The sequence below is a fragment of the Cervus canadensis genome, chromosome 7, assembly GCF_019320065.1.
Source record: "Cervus canadensis isolate Bull #8, Minnesota chromosome 7, ASM1932006v1, whole genome shotgun sequence".
In the NCBI taxonomy this organism is placed as follows: Eukaryota; Metazoa; Chordata; class Mammalia; order Artiodactyla; family Cervidae; genus Cervus; species Cervus canadensis.
This window is the reverse complement of record NC_057392.1, coordinates 35,039,602-35,053,621: the sequence shown is the minus strand read 5'-3', so window position 1 is coordinate 35,053,621 and position 14,020 is coordinate 35,039,602. Positions and strand designations below refer to the sequence as shown.

Sequence of the window (14,020 nt, the reverse complement as noted above, 5' to 3'; positions counted from 1 at the left end):
CCAGTTGAGCTATTTCAAATCCTGAAAGATGATGCTGTGAAAGTGCTGCACTCAATATGCCAGCAAATTTGGAAAACTCAGCAGTGGCCACAGGACTGGAAAAGGTCAGTTTTCATTCCAATCCAAAGAAAGGCAATCCCAAAGAATGCTCAAACTACCACACAATTGCACTCATCTCACATGCTAGGCTAAGATAAAGATCATTAAAAACTTGGGTTGAGATATATTTTAAAAAGGCTCAGTAGAGTTTGTGTAGATGTAGGGGAGAAAAGAAGTCATTTAAATGAGAGCCACAAAAGGAAATATTTAGAGTTAAGAGTAAATATTACATATTTATAGGATTAATTTGGAGCACTCATCTTGGGAAGGAGTGGGAAATTAGATTGAGAAGTATGGTGGGCTCCCAAGGTACAAGGACTTGAATAGTCAGGCAGAACTATTAAGCATTGGAAGAGTAGAGATACAAATGGAAAAAATTATTTATTAAGCTTGGTCACAAAATGCCAAGCAAGTTAGGAAAATTGAGTCATGGAGATGAGCTCAGAAGGAAGATACTGCTTTTATCCAAGAAGAGATGATGAGAATCTGGACTCTTCTCAGGACAAATGGGAAAGGAAAGCTTTTCCTTTTGTGACATTTCATGAAATGTGACATTTCAGAAAGGAATGAATGATAGCCTTTATTGACTTTGGATGGCTTTAGTTACTGGACAGAAAAAAAAGCAAGTCTAAAGAAAGACAAGTGGGCTGAGGCTCAACAGACATAGAATAGATAATAGGCAGGCTGGAGAAATACAAATAAGACTGAGTAAGGTCATAAGTGACTCGGGGAGAAGGCTGCAGAGTCCTCGAGCAGGCAGGCAAGAATTGGATCAGAGTTCCCCAAAGGACATTTCATGCAGTATTCTTTTACACAGAAGCTCTCTGAAAATAACACTTTCCTGGTCAAATTCCTTTGTACCTAAAAATTTCTTATGATGATTCCCAGTGAACACTTCTGTATTAAAGCTTCCAAGGGGTTCTAGAGAAAAGAAACTTGTTTGACTTTGTTTATCCTAGCATAAGTTTACTGAGGGCAGCGTTAGTTGAGGCCCTGGTTTAGAACCTTGACTCCTGGGTAATTTGGGGCAAGGTAATTAATATGCTTCAGGCTTTTTTTTTTTTCCTACCTTGTAAGATGGGGGATAATAATAGGACTTCCATTGGCCCTATGGTTTCTTTGTGTCAATGAGAAAAACTGTGCCCAACCTGTACAACTGCACATGGTATCCTCGATAAATGTACCTAGTTAATATGGTTTTTAGGATTAAAGAATAATATGTGTTAAATGCTCAAGTAGTGCTTGTCATGGAGTCAATATTCAATTAGTATTACTTACTATGTAATACTAGTTTGATATCTTAAGAGTTGGTGTTTGGTGCTATATATTTTGGGATGTGCTAGATTAAATGCATTAAGTGAGGTGGTTTCAGGTGATTGTCCTTGTTTGAAATTGAATATTGTTCTGCTATAATTTGCAGTAATGGCCTCACAATTTATCAAATATAACATTTGATTACTATCACTCTCATCTATCAAGAACTTTAAACATATTTCTAAATTTTGACCCAGTAGTTCCACTCCTGGGTTATGTCCTTAAGAGATGTACAAAGAGAAAAAAAAAAAAAAGATGTACAAAGAAATCTGCAGATGTGTTTGAAAATTTAACCACCAACATACTGCCTGACATCATTATGTAAAACTACATATTGTGATAAGTGGTTGTTTCTGGGGTAGTGAATTTTCATTGCTGTATTTTCTTATTTTAAAAGTTGAAAAATTTATTTTCATAGCCAGGAAAAATCTTTAAACATTTCTCACCAGCTATTTGAGGCAAATATACATGTTTATCTGTCTCATGTACATTCTTTCCTTTCCTCACACCTGCCAGGTGCTCTCAGGGTCAGAATGGGGCAACATGCTGCTTTGGGAAGGAGGCCACATCAAAGTGGAGTTGAGTCGAGCTGCAGGCAAGCCTTGTCACCAGGGTCCCATTAACCAGATAATGCTGGACGAGGGTGAGGTCATCACCATTGGGTCAGATGGGTGTGTTAGGGTAAGTTTTCTTTAAACTTGAACAGTAGCACCTGCATCAAAGTCTTGTAGGTGATCCTATGGGTTTTATCAGATTTTTATTTCTCACAAAGGTCACTTGAAGAAGATCAGTGGTCATTTACTCCCAGGGCCAACTCATTTTAAGTAATGCTTCTCTTGTGGTAGATTTATAGTCACTAATTCATGTCTGACTCTTTGTCACCCCCTTGGACTGTAGCATGCCAGGCTCCTCTGTCCTCCACTATTGCCCGGAGTTTGCTCAAACTCATGTCCATTGAGAAGGTGATGCTGTCTAACCATCTCATCCTCTGCCACCCTCTTCTCCCTTGGCCTTCAGTCTTTTCCCAGTATCAGGGTCTTTTCTAATGAGTCGGCTCTTCACATCAGGTTAAGTAGTAGAGCTTCAGCATCAGTCCTTCCAGTGAATATTCAGGGTTGATTTTCTTTAGGACTGACTGGTTTGATCTCTTTGCAATCCAAGGGACTCTAAAGAGTCTTCTCCAGGACCATAGTTTGAAAGCATCAATTCTTCGGTGCTCAGCCTTCTTTATGTCTTTGTAAATTCTAGTCAACATTCGTTAATATCTTGCCACTAAAATTTTCTGAGGGGACCTTTTGTTATTTTGATTCTGTTGTTGAAATAATAGCTTCAGAAAATGAATTAGCACAATGTTAACAGTGGACTCCAATGTCCTTCCAAAATGCCTATTATAAATTGGTCATTTTCTAGGGACAACAAGGCCAAACATTTATTTATTTATTTATTTTTACTGATTTTACCAGTTAGAAATACACAGGTGAGCTGATGGGGTTTTCTAATGGATGCTCCCTTCCCGTTACCCCCATACTAATGAACTTGCTTGTCCTCACCTGTGGACACCATCTTGCCCACAGGACTAATCTGGGACACTGCTTCTGCATCTTGGTCTATCTAGCTGTTGTCACACCTCTTCTCCCATCCCCCGTGTGTAGTTACCCTGCTGTTGCTGGCCAACCTGCAGTCTTCTGGTTTACTTTGCAGTCCCCTCAGTATGTGTTTCTTCTGGGGCCTTTCATAAGAAAATATTCTTAAGGTAGTAGTCTTGGGACATTCATTAGGAAGTGGTATTATTAGAAGTAAGACCATTTCCCACCCCCCCCCCCAACCATCTGGTTACTCTGACACTTACTGAGCTTACTTATGGCTCAGACAATATATTAGAGCCATGTCTTCCAGTCTGTCCTCTTACCATTGGCTCTTTGAACCCTGTTAAGTTTAATTTTGATCTGTTATATTCATTTCTCTGAGAATCTTTTATGTCCTTTATTATGTTATACAATACATTCACTATCCTTCCAAAGCATATGTCACCCCCAAATACATCAAGATACCAAGGGGTGGAAAACTTCAAGAGAAGTTGGATACTTCATAGAGAATTCCTTCATGGCCATCACTAATGTCTAAGCTTGCTTCCCCTTTGCAAAGCCCACCCTCATCTCTTCAGTGTTTTATATTGTAAATCTCTACCTCTAGCCCTTTAGGAAAAACCCACTCCAACTCCCAGGAGTTAGTCTGACCCTAGGACCTGGGACTCTCCTCCACGAGAGTACTCAATGGGACAACACCAGTCCTTCCCAAGTCTGAGTTGCTGAGTCTAGGATGATGTAGCAGGATGTGTCTGCAGAACCATCCAGCCTGGGCTTTGGCATCTCCCAGAGGAAGTCCCTCCGAGTTTCTCTACCACATCAAAAACTGCTCCCTCCTTCCCCAGTGCTCTTCTGGTCTCCTATCTTAAGAACAACAGTCATTACCTGAATAGTACAGTCTAAATCCAAGATAAGGAAGAGAAACATTATCTCATGAAGACATTACCTACATCTTTTTTTTTCCCCCTGCTTAATGAAGATTGTGCTTGAATCATTCAGCAAGAAGGTCTGTGTCTCCTTTCTAGGGTCCCACGGGTCTAATATAATACAAGGCTTGTCATAATGTTTCAGTGAATGACTGAACCATTTATTCCTTACAGTCACTTTATATGCAGAAAGACCTGATACAAACTTTGAAATAAAGTTTACTTTGGGCAAACTAGAATTCTTATTCAGGACGGACTTTTTCTCACTAATCTCCATAAATAAAAGGAAATTATGATAATTCATTATTTCTCAGAGTAAAATCTCAGAGGTTAGGTTTTGTCTGGTGTTTTAATTATATCTACTCATCATTAATTTTCATGAAATAAGAAATGACTTGAAAAAATTGGGATCTTTCCTGACATAGAAAATATATATCCATTCTGACTTAGAAAATATATATTCAGAAACTGCTGATTCATTAAGGTATTTTCTTATTTTTTAAGATATGGGATTTTGAGACTATAGACACTGCTAATGTTATAGATGAGACTGGATTACTAGAGATAGAGCCCATTAATGAACTTCAAGTAGATAAGAACGTCAAACTCTTCTCTATGATAAAAATGAATGAAGTTGGAAATAACTTTTGGTTGGCTCAGGTAAGATACACCGTTTTCTCTTTGCTCTTTAAAGTTATCTGGATATAAAACTAACATAGTATTATACTTTACTGTCACTGTAAGTCCACAGAACTATCAAGACTGCTATTGATAGTATAATGAAGAGTTCCCTGAATTCTGATATTTAGAAGTGAAGTGAAGTGAAAATCACTCAGTTGTGTCCAACTCTTTGCAACCCCATGGCCTATACAGTCCATGGAATCCTCCAGGCCAGAATACTGGAGTGGGTAGCCTTTCCCTTCTCCAGGCACTCTTCCTAGCCAAGGTATTGAACCCAGGTCTCCCACATTGCAGGTGGATTCTTTACCAGCTGAGCCGTAAGCGAAGCCCAGCAATACTGGAGTGGTAGCCTATCCCTTCTCCAGTGGATCTTCCCAAGCCAGGAATCGAACTAGGGTCTCCTGCACTGCAGTTGGATTCTTTACCAACTGAGCTATCAGGGAAGCCTAATATTTAATTGACCTATATTTTATATATAGAAAACCAATTAGCATTTTTACTATGTTAAACTGACTACAAGGTTTATGAGATTGCTTTATTATGTGGTTGCTATTATTAAATTTCAATCACACTTTAAAATATATGTAAGTGTTGGTATTGTTGGTCCTTTAAATCATAAACAGAAAATCCTTTAATTTGGTAAAATTTCAAAATGATGAACAATATATTATTATTTAATTTTTTAGGATTCCAATGGAGCCATATGGAAGCTTGACCTTAGCTTTTCAAACATTGTAAGTTGCCTGTTTTTCTCATTTGTTTCAAACTCTCATAGTAAAATGTTCATTATTCTTTTTTAAAAGATACTTTATCTTTCTCCATATTTGATCATTGTTCCCATCAAAAACTTGCTCAACATATCCAAAGAATTTATGTTGTGTCTGTCTTTCTCTCGTTATGATTTTACATACAAAATTTTATATAAAAAAGATTCTAACTCATAAAAAAATTTACAAGAAAAGTGGCAAGAAATGGCCTAACATTTTATAGTGCTTTATAGTTTTCATAAACATTTAACATTTTAATGTATATTATCTCAAATAATCCTCTCAACTGCTGAATTTTGTAGGGAGGCAGTTGCCATCATCTCATTTTACTGATGTAGAAATAGAAATTGGCATTTGAAGTTACTTGCATCAAGTCACACAGCTATCAAGTGCAAAGCCAGTATTCTCTTTCTCCTAATTCTGAACTTCAGCATTCTTGCTATCTTATAATGCCTTTTCTTATATCTATTCAGATGAAGTCATACATGATACAGACTTCTATTTGTATTTCTTTAAACTTGGCTTTAATTCTATGTTAACCTGTCTTTGAGCTCTAATAGAATCTCTCTGTCATCAGACCCAAGATCCAGAATGCCTGTTCTCCTTCCATTCTGGAGCCATTGAAGCTTTGGCCGTCTCTCCTGTCACTTATCTCATGGCCACTACCGGCTTGGACTGTAAGTAAGAACTCATATCTGGCCTTTTGTGTTTTATTTTCAGTACATTTTAAAATGTGTTTGATTAAGGCATTTGAGAATTTTCCCAGAAGGGAAGCCTCCTGATAATAATGAGGTAAGTTTTTGCAGAGGGGAAGGGCCTAGAATATAGTAGCCTTGGTTATTGTGAGACATAAAAAATATATCAATAAATTACTCATGAAAATACCATTCATCTTGGTATTCTCCACAGTAGTGCTTTTCCTTTTCTTTCCATGTCCTTTTTTTCTTCTTGACTTTCAGTAAATCTGTGTGGACTGTGAAAGGTAAAACTGACTCACTAGTCAGTCAGCAGTTGTTTTCTTTAGTACAGTTGTCTCTCAGTATCTGTGGTGGTGGTGGGGTTGGTTCCAGGACTCCACTGATACCAAAATCCATAGATGTTCAAGTCCCTTTTATAAAATGGCATAGCATGTATTCATGTTTATAAATTACCTGATTGAGGGTATACATGTAAAATTTTAACTAATGTAAAGAAAGACTGTGTCAGTTGATTTTCTATGATATTTCTTGTTATAGTGCTTAGATATAAAGTGAACCATGGTTATTAGAGCTGTTAACATATATATATATACTATATATATAACTTGTTTCTTTAAAACTGTCTTTCTATAGGCTCTATTAGATTCTATGACTTTGCTGGCAAAACTCCTTTGCTTCAGATGAAATTCAAGCAAGGAGGTACTGCCCTTGCTTGGGTACCACGGCTGGTAAGCTTATTATAATGAATTTTACTAAAAATCTATTTGTAAATATGATATATCAGTGCTATTTCTTAGAAATATAGATATTTTCTGACTCTGGATTTTAGAGAAGAATAAAAATTCGAACTTAGTTTGTCCATTCAGAATATGATAGAAATCATATCATGACTTTGCTATTGTGTTTTTAATGAAAAGTCTATTCTTATGCCACCTATACTTTAGAAATAATTTTGTGTTAAAAAGTAATCACCTGATAGAACTTTGTGTATCTGTCTTCTGTTTGACTCTGGTTCATTCTATGTACTTCTAGAATGACTACAATGTGCTGGGCCTATTTCTAGATTCTGGGAATATAGCAGTGAACAAAAAGACAAAAATACTTGCCAGATGAACCTTTACCCTGATAGGAGAATGTTATACCCCTATGGGAGATGGTGGGAAAGACAGACAGTAAACAAAATAAGTAAATTTATGTGATATGTTAAATAATGGGAAAAAATTAGAGCTTTGTTCTAGTTGTCTGTTGCTGTGTAGTAAACCACTCCAAATGTAGTGGCATAAAAAAGCAATCATTTTTTTTGCTCATATACTCCGGTTTGGGAATTCTGACAGGTGACAGCAGGGATGGTTTATCCCTTCTTCACAGTATCATGGCTTCAGTTGGGGAGACTTGAATGGTTGGGGCCTGGAGTCATCTAAAGGCTTCTTTGTCCCAAATATGGCACCTGGGTTGAAGGCTGGGTTAAGTTGTGATGCTAATAGGAGTGCTTACCTGGAGCCCATGTCACACAGAGAGGTCATTATCACAGCATGGTGGCCTCAGGGCAGTCGAACTTCTTCATGGCAGCTCAGGGCTCCAAGATCTTATGTTCCAACAAAGAAAGCAGAAGCTGCTGTCATTTCATAACCTGGCCTTAGAAGTCACATATTATCACTTGTACTATACTCAGTTAGGGGGTGAAACAGCCACAAGCACCACACAGATTCACAGAGAGGAAGTTCAACTATTTTTCTATAGGAGGTATGTCGAAGAATTTGCAGCCATGTTTTTATAAAACGTCATGGGAATATTTGGGGAATGGTTTATCCTTAATCCTTTGAGTTGAAATCAAAGAGAAAATGTTCCAGGTCCAAAGCAGATGTAGAGATGGCTGGAATGGAGGGGACTTTAATGATGGGATCAAGATCAGGAGAACTTAGGCCAGGAAATAGAAGCAGAACGATGATGAGGCTAGATTAAGTAGAAACCATGGAGTATTTAGATTACCAAACCTGGATCATTCTTTATCTAATCTATTTACACTCTTATCTGAAGTCTTTAAAATACAGTTTATCAAATTGAATAATTTTTTTCAGAGTTTTGTGGAATGTTCATAGAGCATTTAATTTTTAGCCTTAAATTCAAGTAATGATCTTATAGATATTATGCTAGAATTTCCCCTTCTCCATACCCTCTTACCTTTCTGGAAAGCTGCATATCATTCTTCACAATTTAGCTCAGGTCAAATATCATTGCCTCTGCCCAGCCCTCTACGAACCCATCTTGAAGGGTACTCATTTCCTTCATAATCTAGTCCTGTGTTTAAGGACTGTGTATATACCTCTTTTGTAGCACTTAATCACAGTGTACTAAGATGACTTGCTTCATTGTCTGTCTTTCTCACCAGACTGTGTTCTTCATGGCAATACCATATCTTATTCTTCTTTGTGTTAATACTTCCAGTGCCTCTACACTTACTGGTACATATAGGCACTTAGTAAATTTGAATAAGCCACATTCAATTGGAATTGAATGTAGTTCTTATTCCCAAGACTTTCATAATTGCATGGCCTTAAGGGATGATCACTCCATTCTAAAGAATACCAGGGCTCTTGCCCTTTTCCTAAATGCCTTCCAAGATGGCAGATTTAGTACATACAGACATTGCTAGATTTATATCTCCAGCCAAGATTTTTCTTCTAAGCTGCAGACTATTTGTCATCTTCATTTTGAGATCTCCAGGGGACCTCAAACTCAACATGTCCAAGATTAAGTTCATAATCTTCTGCTGGTCCCCACTCCCCCTCCCCCCACTTCAAAACAATAAATGCAACAACAGCCCCACACACTCACATACCTGGCTCCCTTCCAGGATCTCCTGTCTCAGTAAATAGATGTCATTCTTGACACGTCCCTCTGCCTCATTCCCCATATCTAGTCACCACCAAATAGGGCCATTATACCCATCTCTAAAATGTGTCCAGGTCTCTCAGCTCCGCTATACCACCTCAGACCACGTGACATTAATCAGTCTCCAGGAGTAAAACAGCCATCATTTTAAAAGTCTCCCTACACAAAAATAAACTCAAAATGGATTAAAGATCTAAATGTAAGACCGGAAACTATAAAACTCCTAGAGGAAAACATAGGCAAACACTCTCTGACATAAATCACAGCAGGATCCTCTATGACCCACCTCCCAGAGTAATGGAAATAAAAGCAAAAATAAACAAATGGAACCTAATTAAACTTAAAAGCTTTTGCACAACGAAGGAAACTATAAGCAGGGTGAAAAGACAGCCTTCAGAATGGGAGAAAATAATAGCAAACAGAGCAACTGACAAAGAATTGATCTCAAAAATATACAAGCAGCTCAATACCAGAATAATAAATGATCCAATCAAAAAATGGGCCAAAGAACTAAACAGACATTTCTCCAAAGAAGACATACAGATGGATAACAAACACATGAAAAGATGCTCAACATCACTCATTATCAGAGAAATGCAAATCAAAACCACAGTGAAGTTCTATCTCACACCAGTCAGAATGGCTGCTATCAAAAAGTCTACAAACAATAAAAGCTAGAGAGGGTGTGGAGAAAAGAGAACTCTCTTACACTATTGATGGGAATACAAACTAGTACAGCCACTATGGAGAACAGTGTGGAGATTCCTTAAAAAACTGGAAATAAAACTGCCATACGACCCAGCAATCCCACTGCTGAGCATACACACTGAGGAAACCAGAATTGAAAGAGACACGTGTACGCCAATGTTCATCGCAGCACTGTTTACAATAGCTAGGACATGGAAGCAACCTAGATGTCCATCGGCAGACAAATGGATAAGAAAGCTGTGGTACATATACACAATGGAATATTACTCAACTATTAAAAAGAGCACATTTGAATCAGTTCTAATGAGGTGAATGAAACTGGAGCCTATTATACAGAGTGAAGTAAGTCAGAAAGAAAAACACCAAATACAATGTATTAATGCATATATATGGAATTTAGAAAGATGGTAACGACAAACCCTATATGCAAGACAGCAAGAGACACGGATATAAAGAACAGACTTTTGGACTCTGTTGGAGAAGGCGAGGGTGGGATGGTTTGAGAAAATAGCACTGAAACATGTATATTACCATATGTGAAATAGATGACCAGTCCAAGTTCGATGCATGAAACAGGGCACTCAAAGCTGGTACACTGGGACAACCCTGACGGATGGGATAGGGAGGGAGGAGGGATGGGGAGGGAGCTCAGAGGGTGTTCAGGGTGGGGGATACATGTACACCCCTGACTGATTCATGTCAATGTATGGCAAAAATTGCCACAATATTGTAATTAGCTTCCAATTAAAATAAAATTAATTAAAAAAATAGTCTTCTTAAAGTCTCCCATGCATCCTGTCTTGGCCACCTCAGATCCATTCTCTACATTGTACCTAGGATGATTTTCCTGAAATAGTAGATCTGATCACGTCACCTCCCCACTCTACATCCCCAAACTAAAAACTATTTGACTCCTTACCTCTCTGGGATGAAAACTATCTTTAATGTGTCATATAAGCCATTTTGTGACCTAATACTTGCTTGTGGAAGCACTGTTCCCTCACTCAGTCTGTTTTAGTCAAACTAACTTTTTCCTGGTACATTATTTCCTGCCACATGACCTTTGCACAAGCTGTATGCTCTCCCAGAGGTATTTTTATGCTTAATTAACTCCTGAGCATCCCTCTGTTCTCAGCTTCACCATATCTTCCTTAAGGAAGCTCTCAGTCTAGGTCAGCTTTCTTTGCTATACATTCTCAGAGAATGTTTCTTTCCTTTAACACTTATTTAAGTTTATAATTCCACATTCCTTTGTCTGGTTGATTAATGATCAATAATCATCAATCAATAATAATCAATAATCATCAGTAATCAAAAGCTCCAATACTTTGGCCACCTGATGTGAAGAGCTGACTCATTGGGAAAGACCCTGATGCTGGGGAAAATTGAAGGCAAAAGGAGAAGGGGATGGCAGAGGATGAAATGGTTAGATGGCATCACCAAGTCAATGGACATGAATTTGAGCAAACTTTAGGAGATAGTGGAGGACAGAGGAGCCTGGTGTGCTACAATCCATGGAGTCACGAAGAGTAGGACATGACTTAGTGACTGAACAACAACAACATGTCCTCCCACTCAACCATTAATTTGTGAAAATGGGTTGAGACTGTCTATGCTTATTCTTGGGTTGCTGCTGACGGGTCTTTGGCACATAGTAGATAGATTGTCCTTGTTTACCTGTCTCGTGGTCAGCAGTGATAATGGACTATCCTAGAAGAGATGGAGTTTACCATAAAGTAGTATAAGGAATTACCAATGGACCCTTATTTTGGTTCATTATTTAGTTAAATTACTGAAGTCTAAATAAAATACAGAAAAATTTCCAGGAAAGGGTACTGAAGTGGGTTTCCATTTCCTTCTCCAGGGGATGTTCCTGATCCAGGGATCGAACCCTGGTCTCCTGCATTGCAAGCAGATTCTTTACCAAATGAGCTACTAGGGAAGCCAAATTATTTAGTTAAATTACTTAAGTCTAAATAAAATACATAAATATCTGTAATTCGCTCAGTCATGTCTGATTCTTTGTGATCCCATGGACTATTCTCTGTTCATGGCATTCTTCAGGCAAGAATACTGGAATGGTTGTCATTTCCTTCTCCAGGGGATCTTCCTGACCCAGGGATTGAACCTAGGTCTCCTTCATTGCAGGCAGATTCTTTACCATCTGAGTTACCAGGGAAGCCCATAATGCAGTGCAGCTCTCTTAATTAACTAATTTTGGAAACCTTGCATTTCTTTTTTGTCCAAGATAAGCTATGGTGGAGCACAGATCACTGCAGGATTTGAAGATGGCGTTGTTCGAATTCTTGAACTTTATGATCCAAAAGGGCTCACGGTTTTTGTGGGACGGAAGAAAGTTTCAGATGCAGATATTCGTTTGAAACAGGTTTTCAAACCTCATACTGCTGCTGTCACTGCTTTAGCTTATGATCGTGATGGAGAAGTTCTAGCCACAGGGGTAAGGAGTAAATTTCCTTTTGTTTCCTATTGAATTTTTGTGGTTAACCTTGCCTTATTAGTCTTCCTACTTAATGATGCCTTCTTTCCTTGTATTTCTTTCCAAGAACATGTATCTATTTCTTGTTTTCTTTGTATTCATATTCTTTCAGTATAGTCTGTGCCTGACTATAAAATATTAAAAATATTCTTACAAATTGAGTTGTAATGCTTATTTTAAATGAATAGAAATTCTCAACTGGGAATAATGCAGCATGTTTTATGTATAGTCAGTGTTTTAAATGAAGAGAGTAACCATGTAAATTTGTTATGCATAGATAGGTGAGCATATGCATTGTGGAATTTTTTGTGAATTAATCTTATACACAGGTATGGTGATCATTTTTTTTTTTTTAGAAACACAAGAAAACATTTGACAGGTTTGTCAAACATTCTCACAGGGAAAATGAAGCAAATACTTGAAATAAGAATGTTCCCAGAATAATTTGGGATATATGATCATTGTAGGTATAAGTATACAGTGGGTGTAATATAGATGTTAAATATTTCTTTGTACTCTCTGGAATAGATTTCATAATAATATATATTTGGATATCTCTCTTTTAAATAGAGTAAAGATAAAACTGTCTTCTTTTTCGAAGTGGAAAGGGACTATAAGCCTATTGGTTATATTACTACTCCTGGACCTATTTGCCAGTTAACATGGTCTTCAAGCTCTCATGTAAGTAGTTATTTGTCTTCATGTTTAAATCTCAATTACTACATAGCGAAGTGATCTGTTAGAAAATAGTGGGTGGAATTACTAGCTCCGCTCTTGGGTCCTACAGCGAGGGGCCAAGGAAGCTGTTCAGCTTGACTAGTGGAACATCACTCAGGAGCTCCAAGCCACCACCCTCCATACTCCCACTACCTCCTCTCTCTTCCATAATGTAATCAGTCTATTATATCAGACTTTGCTTCAACACCTGCCTTGCCTCTTGAGAAACCTGTATGCAGGTCAGGAAGCAACAGTTAGAACTGGGCATGGAACAACAGACTGGTTCCAAATAGGAAAAGGAGTATGACAAGGCTGTATATTGTCACCCTGCTTATTTAACTTATATGCAAAGTACATCATGAGAAACGCTGGGCTGGAAGAAGCACAAGCTGGAATCAAGATTGCCGGGAGAAATATCAATAACCTCAGATATGCAGATGACACCACCCTTATGGCAGAAAGTGAAGAGGAACTAAAAAAGCCTCTTGATGAAAGTGAAAGAGGAGAGTGAAAAAGTTGGCTTTAAGCTTAAAGCTTAACATTCAGAAAACTAAGATCATGGCATCTGGTCCCATCACCTCATGGGAAATAGATGGGGAGACAGTGGAAACAGTGTCATACTTCATTTTTTTGGGCTCCAAAATCACTGCAGATGGTGATTGCAGCCATGAAATTAACAGATGCTTACTCCTTGGAAGGAAAGTTATGACCAACCTAGACAGCATATTAAAAAGCAGAGACATTACTTTGTCAACAAAGGTCCATCTGGTCAAGGCTATGGTTTTTCCAGGGGTCATGTATGGATGTGAGAGTTGGACTGTGAAGAAAGCTGAGCGCTGAAGAATTGATGCTTTTGAACTGTGGTGTTGGAGAAGACTCTTGAGAGTCCCTTGGACTACAAGGAGATCCAACCGGTCCATCCTAAAGGAGATCAGTCCTGGGTGTTCACTAGAAGGACTGATGCTGAAGCTGAAACTCCAATACTTTGGCCACCTCATGTGAAGAGTTGACTCCTTGGAAAAGACCCTGAGGCTGGGAGGGATTGGGTGCAGGAGGAGAAGGGGACGACAGAGGATGAGATGGCTGGGAGCTGGTGATGGACAGGGAGGCCTGGCGTGCTGCGATTCATGGGGTC

General features: G+C 38.3%; 1 protein-coding gene across 1 annotated transcript in view; it reads left to right on the top strand.

Moving 5' to 3' along the window:
* The window catches only part of CFAP44 (cilia and flagella associated protein 44), a 145,739-nt gene that overhangs the window by 28,012 nt on the left and 103,707 nt on the right, over window positions 1-14,020 (top strand). The window contains exons 9-15 of the mRNA XM_043474858.1: window positions 1,930-2,094; window positions 4,430-4,585; window positions 5,293-5,340; window positions 5,951-6,050; window positions 6,705-6,799; window positions 11,920-12,129; window positions 12,739-12,849. Coding sequence (XP_043330793.1) covers window positions 1,930-2,094; window positions 4,430-4,585; window positions 5,293-5,340; window positions 5,951-6,050; window positions 6,705-6,799; window positions 11,920-12,129; window positions 12,739-12,849 — 885 coding nt within the window. The remainder of the gene's footprint in view (window positions 1-1,929; window positions 2,095-4,429; window positions 4,586-5,292; window positions 5,341-5,950; window positions 6,051-6,704; window positions 6,800-11,919; window positions 12,130-12,738; window positions 12,850-14,020) is intronic.